Source organism: Homarus americanus, unplaced genomic scaffold, assembly GCF_018991925.1.
Source record: "Homarus americanus isolate GMGI-L3 unplaced genomic scaffold, GMGI_Hamer_2.0 scaffold18005, whole genome shotgun sequence".
Lineage (NCBI taxonomy): Eukaryota > Metazoa > Arthropoda > Malacostraca > Decapoda > Nephropidae > Homarus > Homarus americanus.
This window is the reverse complement of record NW_024743682.1, coordinates 5,849-24,985: the sequence shown is the minus strand read 5'-3', so window position 1 is coordinate 24,985 and position 19,137 is coordinate 5,849. Positions and strand designations below refer to the sequence as shown.

The window sequence follows — 19,137 nt, the reverse complement described above, 5'->3', positions numbered from 1 at the left end:
TATATACTGCTAATGGATATGATGTATTTCCTTCTTTGTGTACGAACCTCTGTCCTGCATGGCAGTGAACAGTGACATTACCCATATGAATCTGACCTCTATACATTTATAGCTGTTAATGAATATGATGTATTTCTTTGTGTATGAACCTCTGTCCTGCGTGGCAGCGAGAAGTGATACCACCCTCAGTGTCAAGACCTGACTGAATTACTCAGAATAGGCAAACTGTACTACAAGCTCTGCCAATAAATATGTTAAACTAAAAAATAAGTGCAGCTTGGTGCTGGGAAGGCAGCGTGGTTACAAGCGTTGAGTAGAGAGAGCTGGTTGGTAAGGGTGCTCAGAGGAGGACCAGCTTGTGGGTTGCCATGGTCGCCGGCGGGAGCGGAGGAGGAGGAGGAGGTGTTGCTTGTTGGTGGCTGTGGGTAGTACGAGGTAGGTCACCTCGAGGTGAGGTCTTATATAGCGGGGGTAGGCGTGGCTTAATAGTTGACCTCAGTCATGTAAGGCGGCGCTGGTTGCTGACCTAGACACGAGGGCAGGCTGGTGAAATCGTGGGTCGGCTAGTCAGCGACAAACAGCCTTTGTAGGGGAGGAATCCACTACAGTCCCATGTGGCAAAGTCCGTTTCATATTTAACACAATTATGACAAAGTCCATTGAACTTTCACTTACCATAGAACATTGAATTTAACATCGTGTCACTTTCGTTACTTTATCTTGTGGTCTTGTAGTTTTTCTGCAAATAAAGTTGAATAGTAATACTTTCCTTCCTTGTAGCCAAGTGTTTTGCTTATGCTAACTTGTAGGAAGCTATTTGGTTCAATCAGCCAGACCTGTTACAAGACTTCAGCTTACTGTCACACACGCTGCAGCACTAAACAACATAATGTACTAATCATTTGTGGCCGGTATATTGCTGACTCCTGGCACTACCACGAACGTCCCACTGTTCAGATTTTACAGATTGCCCCGGAGGGGGCTAGTTTATTGGGCACCCCCTTACATCCTGTGCAAGGTGAAGCGCAGAAGCGTTTACAGTGCCCAACTGGGAAGCATGCGGAGTTAATGCTTGCCTTTATGACTCATGCATTAAGGGCGTAAAGGCCTGAAGGGTCATGGGTTTTGTCAGCAAGTTACATAAAGTGACAGAATGATGAGCGCCTGGGGACAAGCCCCCCTCCCCCCAAGGCCTCTTTACCCTCCCATCTCCACCCCTCAAAAATATCCCTCCTCCTTGATCTAGATAAAGATGTAAATGTGGGTGGCGTTGCTGGCATGAATATGGTGGTAGAACAAGAAGCCCTTTGTACTCGGGAATGCAACTCACTCTTCAGCCTGTTGGTAAACCGTCAGACTTGTGTTCTGGTACATATTTTGTAAGATTCTTCTTGGTACAATAAATATAATTCTCTCCAAGCAAAAATAATTAAATACTTTTGTGAAGTTTATAGAACACTCGGAAGCAACATCACAGGAGGCAGGTCTTATAGATACAGCCGCGAACAGGAAAGCGTTCCCGATCTGTTCATAACTATCTTAAGCTGTTGGCGGGGGATATTAATTTTCATTTTTTATTTATTTTTTATTTATTTTTTTTTCGGGGGTAGTTTTGCTTTGACTCTGAGGCTCCGGATAGCTGAAGGGTAAACCACTAAGAGATCTTGAGACTACAATAATGAAGGAGAGTCTGGGAACCCCAGCATTACGTCACGAATTTTCTTGGTTTGTGCAGTAACGTGAGGCGCCCAAGAAAGACTCCTCTGTGTTATACTGCAAGAGACCTTCAGTTTAGTTGCGAGTTTTCATGTTTGTTAAATATTTTCATTGTGTTTAAAGCCCTTGTACATACTTCTCAGGGTTAGTAAGTAAAATATCTATACTAATACGCCAGCTGTGCGGTCCTTACGAAGTGTGGCCAGCCGTCGATAAGGAAATTCAAGATATACTTTACATAATCACAAGACAACGTGCATACGGTGATGGCAGACGAACGTGAGTATATAATGTATGAGTGCATCAAAACAAGCGGTCCAGTTCTTCACTGTTTTCTGCACTATGATGCGATGTGTGCTACTGCTGGTGCTGTGTGCTGGGCACCTTCACCCTGCTGCTACCCACGACGACCACCATCAGGAGATGAGCTCCTCTCTTATTGTGAATCAACTGGCCATAATGAAGATGATGGGGGATACATCCAACTCTTGTTCTGCAGGTAAGTTGTACCAAGATACTACTTACTGTGCCCTGACCCCCACCTCTCTCTCTCTCTCTCTCTCTACGTGTATCTTCCTCACTCAATGTCTCTCCAACACTGAACCTCTCTCTCTCTCCCTCACTCTGTTACTCCCTCCACCTCACCTCATTCACTCTTCCTCCCGTAACTGTTCCATCTTCCTTGTCACACTCCATCTCCCCTTAACCTCTCCAGCCCTCTCACTCCCTCCCTCACCTCCCAATCCTTCTACCACACATCCCAGTCAGTAATAAAACACATCAGCACGGGTTAGTGGTACAGTTTAAACACTCTACTTGTCATGACAGAAGCAGGTTGCGCTGTTATGAGTCTCTCTTAAAACACTCAAACAATTTGTGACTTTGTTAAACGTTTACAACTTAACTTTATTTGGGTTAAGTTAATGTGTAGTTGTATTGCTCAGTTATTTTGATGGTAGTTGTAGTTATGATCACTTTATGTCACCATTGTTGACTACAGTTGTATATATGAGTCATAAGTGTTGGTGTTACCATTGTTGGCTACAGTTGTATATATGAGTCATAAGTGTTGGTGTTACCATTGTTGACTACAGTTGTGTATATGAGTCATAAGTGTTGGTGTCACCATTGTTGACTACAGTTGTATATATGAGTCATAAGTGTTGGTGTTACCATTGTTGACTACAGTTGTATATATGAGTCATAAGTGTTGGTGTTACCATTGTTGACTACATTGTTGACTATTGTATATATGAGTCATAAGTGTTGGTGTTACCATTGTTGACTACAGTTGTATATATGAGTCATAAGTGTTGGTGTTACCATTGTTGACTACAGTTGTATATATGAGTCATAAGTGTTGGTGTTACCATTGTTGACTACAGTTGTATATATGAGTCATAAGTGTTGGTGTTACCATTGTTGACTACAGTTGTATATATGAGTCATAAGTGTTGGTGTTACCATTGTTGACTACAGTTGTATATATGAGTCATAAGTGTTGGTGTTACCATTGTTGACTACAGTTGTATATATGAGTCATAAGTGTTGGTGTCACCATTGTTGACTACAGTTGTATATATGAGTCATAAGTGTTGGTGTTACCATTGTTGACTACAGTTGTATATATGAGTCATAAGTGTTGGTGTTACCATTGTTGACTACAGTTGTATATATGAGTCATAAGTGTTGGTGTTACCATTGTTGACTACAGTTGTATATATGAGTCATAAGTGTTGGTGTTACCATTGTTGACTACAGTTGTATATATGAGTCATAAGTGTTGGTGTTACCATTGTTGACTACAGTTGTATATATGAGTCATAAGTGTTGGTGTTACCATTGTTGACTACAGTTGTATATATGAGTCATAAGTGTTGGTGTTACCATTGTTGACTACAGTTGTATATATGAGTCATAAGTGTTGGTGTTACCATTGTTGACTACAGTTGTATATATGAGTCATAAGTGTTGGTGTTACCATTGTTGACTACAGTTGTATATATGAGTCATAAGTGTTGGTGTTACCATTGTTGACTACAGTTGTATATATGAGTCATAAGTGTTGGTGTTACCATTGTTGACTACAGTTGTATATATGAGTCATAAGTGTTGGTGTTACCATTGTTGACTACAGTTGTATATATGAGTCATAAGTGTTGGTGTCACCATTGTTGACTACAGTTGTATATATGAGTCATAAGTGTTGGTGTTACCATTGTTGACTACAGTTGTATATATGAGTCATAAGTGTTGGTGTCACCATTGTTGACTACAGTTGTATATATGAGTCATAAGTGTTGGTGTCACCATTGTTGACTACAGTTGTATATATGAGTCATAAGTGTTGGTGTTACCATTGTTGACTACAGTTGTATATATGAGTCATAAGTGTTGGTGTTACCATTGTTGACTACAGTTGTATATATGAGTCATAAGTGTTGGTGTTACCATTGTTGACTACAGTTGTATATATGAGTCATAAGTGTTGGTGTTACCATTGTTGACTACAGTTGTATATATGAGTCATAAGTGTTGGTGTTCATTTTGTCTCAGTTGTATATATGAGTCATAAGTGTTGGTGTTACCATTGTTGACTACAGTTGTATATATGAGTCATAAGTGTTGGTGTTACCATTGTTGACTACAGTTGTATATATGAGTCATAAGTGTTGGTGTTACCATTGTTGACTACAGTTGTATATGAGTCATAAGTGTTGGTGTTACCATTGTTGACTACAGTTGTATATATGAGTCATAAGTGTTGGTGTTACCATTGTTGACTACAGTTGTATATATAAGTCATAAGTGTTGGTGTTACCATTGTTGACTCTGTTGTATATATGAGTCATAAGTGTTGGTGTTACCATTGTTGATACAGTTGTATATATGAGTCATAAGTGTTGGTGTTACCATTGTTGACTACAGTTGTATATATGAGTCATAAGTGTTGGTGTTACCTTGTTGACTACAGTTGATATATATGAGTCATAAGTGTTGGTGTTACCATTGTTGACTACAGTTGTATATATGAGTCATAAGTGTTGGTGTTCACCAATTGTTGACTACAGTTGTATATATGAGTCATAAGTGTTGGTGTTACCATTGTTGACTACAGTTGTATATATGAGTCATAAGTGTTGGTGTTACCATTGTTGACTGTTGTATATAGGTCATAAGTGTTGGTGTTACCATTGTTATTACAGTTGTATATATGAGTCATAAGTGTTGGTGTTACCATTGTTGACTACAGTTGTATATATAGTCATAAGTGTTGGTGTTACCATTGTTACTACAGTTGTATATATGAGTCATAAGTGTTGGTGTTACCATTGTTGACTACAGTTGTATATATGAGTCATAAGTGTTGGTGTCACCATTGTTGACTACAGTTGTATATATGAGTCATAAGTGTTGGTGTTACCATTGTTGACTACAGTTGTATATATGAGTCATAAGTGTTGGTGTCCATTGTTGACTACAGTTGTATATATGAGTCATAAGTGTTGGTGTTACCATTGTTGACTACAGTTGTATATATGAGTCATAAGTGTTTTATAAGTGTTGATAAACAAGACTGCCGTCACCACCACACAATGTCGTCTCTTTTTCCCTAAACTAATTCAACAAAATTTCCTCAAATTAATTGTTTCATTTTCTTGTATTTGTCTTTTTGTTAATATTTTCTTAATTATTATCAAACAATTATGTCATAATTACCTTCTGGTGTCTTGTGTCACAACTGTTATATAGTTATATACAATACAGTATATACATACACATATACATACAGTATACATACAGTATATACATACAGTATACACATACAGTAAACGGTATATAATACATATTGTTGTTTTTTGTTCTATCAATGTTTATTTTACAGTTCCTGAAGATATAATGGAGAAGCTTGAAGCTCAGCTGCAGACGGGCAAGGAAGACCTTCAGACAGCCACTACAGACATCCTGGGACAGATAACTGTTCTTAAGAATAACACTTGGGCTGGTAAGTACAGTATAGTGCCACTTACCTACCTGGAGTACTTCCTTTGGGTGGGGGGTGTGCCACTTACCTACCTGGAGTACTTCCTTGTGTGGTGGGGGTGTGCCACTTACCTACCTGGAGTACTTCCTTGTGTGGTGGAGGGTGTGCCACTTACCTACCTGGAATATTTCCTTGTGTGGTGTGGGGTGTGCCACTTACCTACCTGGAATACTTCCTTGTGTGGTGTGGGTGTGTGCCACTTACCTACCTGGAATATTTCCTTGTGTGGTGTGGGTGTGCCACTTACACAGGTACTTCCTTGTGTGGTGGGGGTGTGCCCACTTACCTACCTGGAGTACTTCCTTGTGTGGTGGAGAGGTGTGTCCTCTACCTACCTGGAGTACTTCCTTGTGTGGTGGGGGTGTGCCCTTACCTACCTGGAGTGCTTACCTTGTGTGGTCAGGGGTGTGCCACTTACCTACCTGGAGTACTTCCTTGTGTGGTGGGGGTGTGCCACTTACCTACCTGGAGTACTTCCTTGTGTGTTGGGGGTGTGCCACTTACGTACCTGGAGTACTTCTTGTGTGGTGGGGGTGTGCCACTTACCTACCTGAGTACTTCCTTGTGTGGTGGGGGTGCCACTTACCTACCTGGAGTACTTCCTTGTGTGGTGGGGGTGTGCCACTTACCTACCTGGAGTACTTCCTTGTGTGGTGGGGTGTGCCACCCACCTACCTGAGTACTTCCTTGTGTGGTGGGGGGTGTGCCACCTCACCAACCTGGAGGCACTTCCCAGGTGTTGGGGGTGTGCCACTACGCACCTGAGTGCCTGTGTGGTGGGGTGTGCCACTTACCTACCTGAGTACTCAGGTGGTGGGGGTGTGCCACCTACCTACCGGAGTACCTCAGGTGGTGGGGGGTGTGCCATCACTCCACCTGGAGTCTTCCCTGGTGGGGTGTGCCACCCTACCACCTGGAGTACTTCCTGTGTGGTGGGGGTGCCACTTACCCACCGGAGCACTTCCTGTGTGGTGGGGTGTGCCACCCCACCACCGGAGTACTCTCAGGTGGTGGGGGGTGTGCCACTCACTCCACCTGGAGTACTTCCTTGTGTGGTGGGGTGTGCCACTTACCCACCTGAGTACCTTGTGTGGTGGGGGGTGTGCCACTTACCTACCTGAGTATTTCAGGTGGTGGGGGGTGCCACTACCTACCTGGGTATTTCCTGTGTGGTGGGTGTGCCACTTACCTACCTGGAGTATCTGTGTGGTGGGTGTGTGCCACTTACCTACCTGAGTACTTCCTTGTGTGGTGGGGTGCCACTCACCTACCTGGAGTATTTCCTTAGGTGGTGGGGTGTGCCACCACCCCCGAGTACTCTCAGTGGTGGGGTGTGCCACACCTACCTGAGCACTTCCTGTGGTGGGGGTGTGCCACTCCCCTACCTGAGTATTTCCTTGTGTGGTGGGTGCCCCAGATATATCTTCACAGCTGCCCGATGTGTCTTCACACAGCTGCCTAGATGTGTCTCACACAGCCTCAGATGTGTCTTCACACAGCTGCCCCAGATGTGTCTTCACAGCTGCCCCAGATGTGTCTTCACACAGCTGCACCAGATGTGTCTTCACACAGCTGCCTCCGGATATGTCGACTTATTTGGCTCAATATTTTCACAAATCAATATTTTGTATTAATAAACAGAACATCAATATTTCTCACACTTTACAACATCCTGAAATTTATAAGAAAATGGAATATTAATATTTAATCAATTTGTTGCCGCAACTCAGTAAGACTGTCAACAACACTATTGTCTGGCATAGTGAGCACAGTACATAAGACTGGCTGGACCACGTCAGTCTCTTAACACTAGACCTGGAGAGACTTTACTGAGGAAGAATCAAACATAAAGGCTTCTTGTAAGTCGTCCACATCAGTAGTTTAAGTGAGATAAAGTTCATCTATATAAGACAAACAAGAATAACGCCCATAAGATGTTGACATAAATATGAGAGACATTTTCGTTCTTATATTATAAAACACTTTCCTTGTTCTCAGGTTTCGAAGATTTGAAGGAAGAGTTGAGGAGCGTACTGGCGTCTACCAAGATGAGGTGAACAACTACCAGACTCACGTAGAGTCCACCACCACCCAGATTAACGCTGTAGATACTGCCCAGAATAACAGTAAGTGTGTGTTAACTGTGGTCATCTAACTGTTAGACTGTGTCATGAAGAAGTCCAGAGTAAGTGTGTGTTAACTGTGGCTCATCTAACTGTTAGACTGTGTCATGAAGAAGCGTCCAGAGGTGTGTTAACTGTGGCTCATCTAACTGTTAGACTGTGTCATGAAGAAGCATCCAGAGTAAGTGTGTGTTAACTGTGGCTCATCTAACTGTTAGACTGTGTCATGAAGAAGCGTCCGGTGAGGTTGTGTTAACTTGGCTCATCTAACTGTTAGACTGTGTCATGAAGAAGCATCAGAGTAAGTGTGTGTTAACTGTGGCTCATCTAACTGTTAGACTGTGTCATGAAGAAGCATCCAGAGTAAGTGTGTTAACTGTGGCTCATCTAACTGTTAGACTGTGTCATGAAGAAGCATCCAGAGTAAGTGTGTGTTAACTGTGGCTCATCTAACTGTTAGACTGTGTCATGAAGAAGCGTCCAGAATACGTGTGTGTTAACTGTGGCTCATCTAACTGTTAGACTGTGTCATGAAGAAGCGTCCAGAGTAAGTGTGTGTTAACTGTGGCTCATCTAACTGTTAGACTGTGTCATGAAGAAGCGTCCAGAGTAAGTGTGTGTTAACTGTGGCTCATCTAACTGTTAGACTGTGTCATGAAGAAGCGTCCAGAGTAAGTGTGTGTTAACTGTGGCTCATCTAACTGTTAGACTGTGTCATGAAGAAGCGTCCAGAGTAAGTGTGTGTTAACTGTGGCTCATCTAACTGTTAGACTGTGTCATGAAGAAGCGTCCAGAGTAAGTGTGTGTTAACTGTGGCTCATCTAACTGTTAGACTGTGTCATGAAGAAGCGTCCAGAGTAAGTGTGTGTTAACTGTGGCTCATCTAACTGTTAGACTGTGTCATGAAGAAGCGTCCAGAGTAAGTGTGTGTTAACTGTGGCTCATCTAACTGTTAGACTGTGTCATGAAGAAGCGTCCAGAGTAAGTGTGTGTTAACTGTGGCTCATCTAACTGTTAGACTGTGTCATGAAGAAGCGTCCAGAGTAAGTGTGTGAATGTGGCTCATCTAACTGTTAGACCTATCGAAGAAGCGTCCAGAGTAAGTGTGTGTTAACTGTGGCTCATCTAACTGTTAGACTGTGTCATGAAGAAGCGTCCAGAGTAAGTGTGTGTTAACTGAGGCTCATCTAACTGTTAGACTGTGTCATGAAGAAGCGTCCAGAGTAAGTGTGTGTTAACTGTGGCTCATCTAACTGTTAGACTGTGTCATGAAGAAGCGTCCAGAGTAAGTGTGTGTTAACTGTGGCTCATCTAACTGTTAGACTGTGTCATGAAGAAGCGTCCAGAGTAAGTGTGTGTTAACTGAGGCTCATCTAACTGTTAGACTGTGTCATGAAGAAGCGTCCAGAGTAAGTGTGTGTTAACTGTGGCTCATCTAACTGTTAGACTGTGTCATGAAGAAGCGTCCAGAGTAAGTGTGTTGTTAACTGTGGCTCATCTAACTGTTAGACTGTATCATGAAGAAGCACCATGAGAACTGGTCACATTTCTTGTCGGGGAATTATTAGGTGACAAGATCAGTGGAGCCTTGTTAGTACTGTACTGTGTGGCAGACTACAACACCTGAATAACTTCTTTAACATTGTTATCTTTAAGTCACTAGTGTACAGTATAACCTTAACACTCAATAAACTGTATTATGTTTAACAGAGAGTTAGTCATCTAACATCTACCTAGTATTCAGTGTGTCACTTCTTAGGAGTACAGCAAAGTTTCTTCCAAGTCTTACACTTTCCAGTACTCGCATGTACTCAGGGATGTAATCCTGTACTGCATGATATTCAATAATTTCGTATTCTGTCAATTAAACTGTGCCGATGGTACAGAGATTTTTGGCGAGACAATGAAAAGTTTAGTGTTGGGTTTTGACATACACAATGTAAACAAACATATTGGTTCACATCTCTCGTGGAGTGTGACCATAACCCAGCATTATAGAAGTCATGACAAGCGTCAAGAGAAGGAGCAAAACACTCACTAGAGTTCTCCAGGAGCAAAGCCTCAACACGACACTGTAGGTTAGTTCAGTGTTAAGTTGACAGTTCGGATCACTACCTTGCACCTCTCGCGTAATGACGGAAGTCATATCACCACAATAATACATTATTCTATTGTTCTGAACACGAAGTACCCAATTACTCTATAATTCTTTCATCAAGTAACAAATGGATAATAATTTTCTCAGATCGTGATGCTTACATTTAAAGTCAAAGATTCACTCGGAGTATCAAACCTTCCAGTTGTTAAACTTGTTCTTCTCCGTGACCTGCATCAGCGCCGCCTCATACCTAATTACTTTAAGATAACACAAGAGTTTTACACAATGTATTTATAAGAACATAAGAACATAAGAAAGTGGGATACTGCAGGAGGCCGACTGGCCCATACAGGGCAGATCCTTTTCACACCCATCCCAGCACTTCCATGTGCCTATCCAACTTCGTCTTGAAGCTCCCTAGCGTCCCCGATCCTACTATAGCACTCGGTAGCCTATTCCACATATCCACAACTCTATTACCAAACCAGTGCTTGCCTATATCCTTTCTGAATCGGAGTTTATCTAATTTAAAGCCATTTGTTCTAGTTATTTCGTTATTACTGAGCTTCAGAACATCTTCCATTTTACCCTTGTTAATCCCACTTACCCACTTGTACACCTCTATCATATCTCCCCTAACTCTACGCCTCTTTAATGAATGTAAGCCTAAGCTTTTCAGTCTTTCTTCATATGGAAGGTTTCTAATATTATGGATCATTTTGTCATTCTTCTTTGTACTCTCTCCAAAGAATCTATGTCCATTCTATAATAAGGACACCAGAACTGAACCGCATAATCCATGTGTGGCCTCACTAATGCTAGGTAAAGTTTCAAGATTACGTCAGCAGTTCTGTTACTCACAGACCTAGATATGAACCCAAGAATCCTGTTTGCCTTGTTGCGAACGCTAATACATTGTTTTCTGGGTTTCAAGTCGTTGCTAACAAATACACCTAGATCTTTTTCACAAACTTGAGTTTTCTATTTCCGTGTTACCTAGTTTATACTTAACGTTTGTATTCGTCTTCCTATCTGTAGTACCTTGCATTTATCAGTATTAAAATTCATTTGCCAGTCTACTGACCACTCATGTAGATATCTAGATCTCTTTGAAGGTGTTCAAAGTCACTGTCTAATTTATCACTCTCCCCATTTTGGTATCATCTGATTTACTAATCCTACTAGTTATGCCTAAATCAAGATCATTAATGAATATAACAACAGCAGAGGGCCTAATACAGATCCCTGGGGAACTCCGCTTTTGACCGCACCCCAGTCTGACTTTATCCATTTATGCTGACTCTTTGTTTCCTACCAGTTAACCATGACCTAATCCATTTTAATACTGATCCACCTATTCCATGTGCTTCTACCTTCCTTATCAATCTCTCATGAGGGACTCTATCGAATGCTTTACTGAAATCTAAATAAATTATATCATATGACTTATCATTATCTACCTTCATATACTTCTGAAAAAGCTAAGCAAATTTGGGAGACAGAACGTCCTGGGTGAACCCGTGTTGAGAAGAATGAATTAAGTTGAATGTTTCAAGGTGGCTTCTGATTTTAGCAATAATTGACTCTAGCAACTTGCCTATGATTGACGTGAGACTAATGGGATGATAATTTGATGCTATTGATTTATCACCTTTGAAAATCAGACTACATTTGCGATTTCCAAGCCTTCTGGCACTAGGCCCGATTCTAATGACTTATTAAATAAAACTGCTAATGGATTACTCAACTCATCTCTACATTCTTTTGATATTCTAGCATATACCTCGTCTGGACCAGGCGATTTATGAGGCTTCAGTTTGTTAATTACTTTAAGCACATCGTTACTAGTAATATTGATATTCATCAACATATTTTCTATACTGTCATTATATACCTTATGAACTTCTGGAAACTGTGCTAGGTTTTCATTTGTGAATACGGAGCGAAAATGACTATTTAACGTACTACACATTTCTAACTCATCATCAGTCATTTCTCCTGTCGAAGCTTTTATGTAGACCTATTGTATCTCTAACCTTTTGATTTATACAGTTGATAAAGAGAGAGGGAGAGAGCGTAGAGAGAGAGAGAGAGAGAGAGAGAGAGAGAGAGAGAGAGAGAGTTTATTTTGTGATGTAAGAACAAGAGAGTTTATTTTGTGATGTAAGAACAAGTGTTTCCTGTTGGCAGGTATAGAAGAAATGAAGGAAGAGTTGAGGAGGCTGCAGGACGTGCACGAGGAGGAGGTGAACAGCCTTAAGTCTCACATCAACGCCCTTAGCACCCTCATTAACAACAGTAAGTACGTGTAAACTTTGGCTAATGAACTCTCATACGAGACTGTGACACCACTGCCAACAGTTCCAACCAATAAACACCAATAAGTGTCCAGAAGTTGGTCAAGAATGACAGCAGAGGTGTTCATTATTTATAGTAATGGTTGTGTACATTAATGTGTTCTCGTCTGTATAAGATCATTTCGATTCTTAATGAACAAAACTAACATAAAACTAATATAATTACAGGTGTAGAGACTATAAATGAAGTATTAGCGAGCAGGATTGATCACCAGCAGGAGGAGGCCAGCTCGAGCAGGTCACAGATCAACTCTCTCACCACCCAGATGAGATCCATGGAGAGGAAGGTTGAGCTAAACAGTAAGTTGTGCAACTGTGTCATCGTCAGTTATTGTTCATCTCCAAGAAGAACAAACAGTTAGTCTTGTGGAGTCAACCAGTGAAAATTGGCTAAAAATCGTAAAATATCAATATTCTAGCAACAAATCCTCACTGGTGTGTTTGGTCATGACTCTCAAATACCGACGTCTTATTCCCGTATTCCTCTTAATATTTGATATATAAAAAATCTTCCCCTCTTGCCGGCTCAAAAATACTAATCATATCCATATTTTTGGTTGTAAGATATTGTGACTTTTGTCTATTAATGGTCTAAGGTATACAGTATAGGATAAATGGAATAATAAAAATTGCTTAAGGTTAGGTTTTACAATTAGTATTGCACCGAGAGAACAAAAATCAAAATTTTAGTCAACGTCTGACCGTTTGGTATATTAAGACCCCTCGTACACTGATGGTCATTACTGCCGTAGTCTTGTTCTATTGACCTTTCCGTCGTGTTCTTTGGTTTTTACTGTATTAGCCATTTTCTTCCTTCTGGTATGGAAATGATTCGTCGAGGTCGATAAACATGGTATTGGCACTTATGGGATGGTCTACAGTAAGATGTGCTTCTTGAGGTAACGTCTTCGGGTAGCCGACCAGAGCCGCTTGCCTAGTCAGCTTCCTTACCACGTGGAGCTGGTCACCTATCAGTTGGACCAGTTCGTCTTGGTCCAGGTTTTCAATTTCGACATGGGAGATTACTCGCATCACCAAGTTGTCGTCTTCGTTAATTTCAACCTTGATTGAGACGGCGTTGATGACGTTGACGTCCGACATCTGCCTGGAGTATCCCCATTGGGAGAAGGTGACCACTCATCAGTCTGAAGACGACCTTCATGACCTTTATCCCTGAGGAGTCGATAAACTTCCTCAGGACAAGGAGGTCTAGTTTCTTGTGGGAGGTGCTCTCGGCGGGGTACAGCCGAACCACCTTCACTTGGTCCCAATGCAGTGTCCACGTCGTACCACGGGAGCAGAGAGAGTCTTCACTCGCCGAGGTTCAGGTCCAGAATGTGAGATATTCTGAAAATATAAACATTTGGACAAAGTTAATGTTTATTTACATGCTTGTTTTATATTGTCTAGAAAAGTCTGCAGGGCGTCTAAGGTGTAAACATGATTCCCAAGAGAATCAATGATTGTCCATCGTCGGCCAAGGCTCGAGCTGGTCGCTGGGGCTCACACTGTGCCTGGGTGGGGGCGGGCCTTACTACAACCTGCATGACAATACCGTCTGTATGAGAAGCAGATCTGATACATGTGGTTATAATAATACGTCTGCTAGTAATGTTAAGTCTGCTACTGTTGACCTCCCAGTACATGATCATAACCGTGCTCACACGATTATCGCATTAAACTTACATTAACCTTATAGTGAACCATCGCTGTCAGAAGCATAACATTATCAGTATTAGACTCTAATTATACCGAGTCAACCCACTTCGAGTCGAAAATTCGTCCTTCACCGCACATGACGTCATCTGGCCGGCAGCCGGGCTGGGAGCTCAGTTACCAGCTGGTCGTCATGGTACGAAGGTTAATGATAATGCCAGATAAATGCTAGATGTATATCAAATTACAGACTACATGATAAAAGTTGGATATTTCATCGATTTCCAAAGGATGAAACCTCGCTCGCCAACCTCGGGTGTTTTAGAGTCACGTTATATATTCTAAATATCTTTAATTATTTAAAATGTCATTAATTAACACTAATTACTCAAATGTTTAAACTGTGAACCCAGACCATTAATCAGCTTTTAAAGTAATATAATTTGTATGAAATTTGAACAAAATCCATTGTGTGACCTCTAAGTGCCGTAACGCAAGGTATTAGGTCTGGTGTATTTTTTACGTCATTCGACATTTTTCTTTCTTCTAAAGTGAAAAACTACCTTGAGTAAAGATAGCCTAGTATATTTTTAAGAAAATGTATATAAAGATTATTTACATCTTACGTGCCCACCACAATTGACTTTAAGTAATTATATCAAAGATCAATCATTAATTAACACTAATTACTCGAATATTTAAATTATACTTTGTTGAAAAATCTCAGTATACTGTAGGTCCTCCTGAGTCTGTAGGCTGACTGAGAGAACGTGACCGTACAGGTGCCAACAGGACTGCTTAACTTGGGTGGGATTTACAATGTTTGTTTTATTAATGACGCAACAGTGTGTTTACTGCCAGCCGTGTTATGACAGTCTCAGGTGAGATAAAAGTGTAAGAGCAGTAAAAGTTGTCAATGCTGTTTGGTTTTATTCGACCTGAGACGTGGACTGTCTTTCGCCTCAGGAACATAACATTCCAGCCGTGAACTGACGGCGCCAGTGTTCTGATACAATGTACCGCTGTACACACAAGCGCTTACACTGTACAACCACTGATGTAGGGAGGTGGTGTTGTAGTGCCGCACATACTGTACTTACTTGTACCTGAACCAAATATTATACTGTACCATCAGGGAGAAGTCAATGAGATGTAAGGTGATAGAGGAGGGTGATAACATATAATTATTTCACCTGTTACTGATGACTATAATTCCTACAGGTGCGCTGCTAGTAAACGAAACCAACATTACTTCAGTATCAACCTGCACTGGTGATAAAGGTAAACTGCACTAATTATTGGTTTAGTAATAAATTATTAAAATGTTGATGATTATATTGTGATCTTAGTGTTAACTAGAGATCAACGTATTGAGTCAACAGTTGTATTGTCTGTGTGTTGCGTTGTGTTGTCTATGTGTTGTGTTATGTTGTCTGTGTGTTGCGTTGTGTTGTCTGTGTGTTGTGTTGTGTTGTCTGTGTGTTGTGTTGTGTTGTCTGTGTGTTGTGTTGTGTTGTCTGTGTGTTGTGTTGTCTGTGTGTTGTGTTGTGTTGTCTGTGTGTTGTGTTGTGTTGTCTGTGTGTTGTGTTGTGCTATGTTGACTGTACCACTTAACATCATTGGTATTAATAGCCCAAATCTTTCTTGACACAACCAACCCGCAGTACTGACGAAGCCGTCTGGTTACTTAGCGGTGGTGGACAGCGGTCTGTACCCTACATCCGAAGACTGTGGTTGGGAAGTGAAACTACCAGAAGATAATGACATTTCCTTAGAATGGTTGTTCATGTCAGTGGAGGAACAAGCAACGTGTGTATTTGACTACGTTACGGTGGAGAATCTGAACGAGCCTGGTCAACTCTTATATGGGTAAGTTTGTACAACACTTGGACTACACCGCAATAATCACGTTCATTGCTAATTTGTTTTTAAATAATCGGTATTAGTCGACTTTAATGTACTAATTTGATTTTTCTTTATAATTAGATTTTTTAATGTATAAAATGTGTCCACTAAGTGTCTTTAGCCGAGACACTTGTAATGTCAACCCATAAATAATGTTTCTAGTCAAATATAAATGGAAATACATATAAACACTAGCAAACAACAACAATATCAACAAAATATTAAGTCATTAATATTATTCATAAAAATAATAATAATAATAATAACAATTGCTATACATATTGTACAGTCTGTCTACACAAGCCTTCAGTGACAACATGTGTTCAGTACTCAAGACTGCATATATAAAGCTCTATGTCTAACGATTTTATAGTTCTTGATGTTTCTATTACAGAGGCAAGATATGTGGGAGTTCACTTCCAGCCATGATGAAAACAGGGAGTAATCACCTGAGAATTAGCTTCCACTCGGATGGCTCCTACGTCTTCAGGGGGTTCAAGCTTTTCTACCATGCAGAGTGAATTAAGGTGTGTGCTGGTATAGTGCTCAGCCACCAACGATATGTGCGTTACTTAAGGTGTGTGCTGGTGTAGTGCTCAGCCACCAACGATAAGTGCGGTAATTAAGGTGTGTGCTGGTGTAGTGCTCAGCCACCAACGATACGTGTGTTAATTAACGTGTGTGCAGGTGTAGTGCTCAATTAAGGTGTGTGCTGGTGTAGTGCTCAGCCACCAACGTTACGTGCGTTAATAAGGTGTGTGCTGGTGTAGTGCTCAGCCACCAACGTTACGTGCGTTAAAGGTGTGTGCTGGTGTAGTGCTCAGCCACCAACGATACGTGCGTTAATTAAGGTGTGTGCTGGTGTAGTGCTCGGCCACCAACGATACGTGCGTTAAATAAGGTGTGTGCTGGTGTAGTGCTCAGCCACCAACGTTACGTGCGTTAATTAAGGTGTGTTGGTGTAGTGCTCAGCCACCAACGATACGTGCGTTAATTAAGGTGTGTGCTGGTGTAGTGCTCAGCCACCAACGATACGTGCATTAAATAAGGTGTGTGCTGGTGTAGTGCTCAGCCACCAACGATACGTGCGTTAAATAAGGTGTGTGCTGGTGTACTGCTCAGCCACCAACGTTACGTGCGTTAATTAAGGTGTGTGCTGGTGTAGTGCTCAGCCACCAACGATACGTGCGTAAATTAAGGTGTGTGCTGGTGTGCTGCTCAGCCACCAACGTTACGTGCGTTAATTAAGGTGTGTGCTGGTGTAGTGCTCAGCCACCAATGATGTCGCGTCGTTAAGGTGTGTGCTGGTGTAGTGCTCAGCCACCAACGATCGTCTTGGTAAGGTGTGTGCTGGTGTAGTGCTCAGCCACCAACGTTCGTGCAATTAAGGTGTGTGCTGGTGTAGTGCTCAGCCACCAACGATACGTGCGTTAATTAGGTGTGTGCTGGTGTACTGCTCAGCCACCAACGTTCGTGCGTTAATTAAGGTGTGTGTTGGTGTAGTGTCGCCACCAATGATCGTGCGGTAAGGTGTGTGCTGGTGTGCTCAGCACCAACGTCGTCTGTTAAGGTGTGTGCTGTTGTAGTGCTCAGCCACCAACGTTACGTGTAATTAAGGTGTGTGCTGGTGTAGTGCTCAGTCACCAACGTTACGTGCGTTAATTAAGGTGTGTGCTGGTGTAGTGCTCAGCCACCAACGATACGTGCGTTAATTAGGTGTGTGCTGGTGTACTGCTCAGCCACCAACGTTACGTGCGTTAATTAAGGTGTGTGTGCTGGTGTAGTGCTCAGCCACCAACGTTACGTGCGTTAATTAAGGTGTGTGCTGGTGTACTGCTCAGCCACCAACATTCGTGCGTTAATTAAGGTGTGTGCTGGTGTAGTGTTCAGCCACCAACGTTACGTGCATTAAGTAAGGTGTGTGCTGGTGTACTGCTCAGCCACCGTTCGTGCGTTAATTAAGGTGTGTGCTGGTGTACTGCTCAGCCACCAACGATACGTGCGTTAATTAAGGTGTGTGCTGGTGTAGTGCAGCCACCAACGATACGTGCATTAATTGGTGTGTGCTGGTGTACTGCTCAGCCACCAACGTTACGTCGTTAATTAAGGTGTGTGCTGGTGGTGCTCAGCCACCAGCGTTACGTGCGTTAATTAAGTGTGTGCTGGTGTACTGCTCAGCCACCAACGTTACGTGCGTTAATTAAAGGTGTGCTGGTGTAGTGTTCAGCCACCAACGTTACGTGCGTTAATTAAGGTGTGTGCTGGTGTACTGCTCAGCCACCGTTACGTCGTTAATTAGGTGTGTGCTGGTGTAGTGCTCAGCCACCAACGTTCGTGCGTTAATTAGGTGTGTGCTGGTGTACTGCTCAACCACCAACGTTACGTGCGTTAATTAAGGTTGTGTGCTGGTGTACTGCTCAGCCACCAACGTTACGTGCGTTAATTAGGTGTGTGCTGGTGTAGTGCTCAGCCACCAACGTCGTGCATTAAATAAGGTGTGTGCTGGTGTAGTGCTCAGCCACCAACGATACGTGCGTTAATTAAGGTGTGTGCTGGTGTAGTGCTCAGCCACCAACGATCGTCGGTAAGGTGTGTGCTGGTGTAGTGCTCAGCCACCACGTTACGTGCGTTAATTAGTTGTGTGCTGATGTAGTGTCAGCCACCAACGTTCGTGCGTTAATTAAGGTGTGTGCTGGTGTAGTGCTCAGCCACCAACGTTACGTGCGTTAATTAAGGTGTGCTGGTGTAGTGCTCAGCCACCAACGACACGTGCGGTAGTAAGGTGTGTGCCTTTGTTATGCTCAGCCACCAACGTTACGTGCGTTAATTAAGTGTGTGCTGGTGTAGTGCTCAGCCACCAACGTCGTGCGTTAAATAAGGGTGCTGGTGTAGTGCTCAGCCACCAACGATACGTGCGTTAATTAAGGTGTGTGCTGGTGTAGTGCTCAGCCACCCGATCGTCGTTAAATAAGGTGTGTGTGGTGTAGTGCTCAGCCACCAACGTCGTACGTTAATTAAGGTGTGTGCTGGTGTGCTCGTATACCAACGACCGCGTTAAATAAGGTGTGTGCTGGTGTAGTGCTCAGCCACCAACGATACGTGGCATTAATTAAGGTGTGTGCTGGTGTAGTGCTCAGCCACAACGATACTGCGTTAAATAAGGTGTGTGCTGGTGTAGTGCTCAGCACCAACGTCGTGCGTTAATTAAGGTGTGTGCTGGTGTAGTGCTCAGCCACC

General features: G+C 42.3%; 2 protein-coding genes across 2 annotated transcripts; both read left to right on the top strand.

The window, feature by feature from the left end:
- The first annotated feature begins 2,025 nt into the window (after positions 1-2,025).
- Positions 2,026-7,887, top strand: LOC121877214. The gene is made up of 3 exons (XM_042382829.1): positions 2,026-2,215; positions 5,603-5,722; positions 7,760-7,887. Exons 1-3 carry the CDS (start codon positions 2,059-2,061, stop codon positions 7,816-7,818), a joined length of 336 nt encoding a protein of 111 aa, XP_042238763.1. The 5' UTR covers positions 2,026-2,058; the 3' UTR covers positions 7,819-7,887.
- Positions 7,797-16,591, top strand: LOC121877215 (membrane frizzled-related protein-like). Its single transcript, XM_042382830.1, has 6 exons — positions 7,797-7,887; positions 12,173-12,280; positions 12,508-12,639; positions 15,217-15,276; positions 15,660-15,864; positions 16,295-16,591. The coding sequence occupies exons 2-6, from the start codon at positions 12,184-12,186 to the stop codon at positions 16,419-16,421; spliced, it is 621 nt and encodes a 206-aa protein (XP_042238764.1). The 5' UTR covers positions 7,797-7,887; positions 12,173-12,183; the 3' UTR covers positions 16,422-16,591.
- Positions 16,592-19,137: the final 2,546 nt, after the last annotated feature.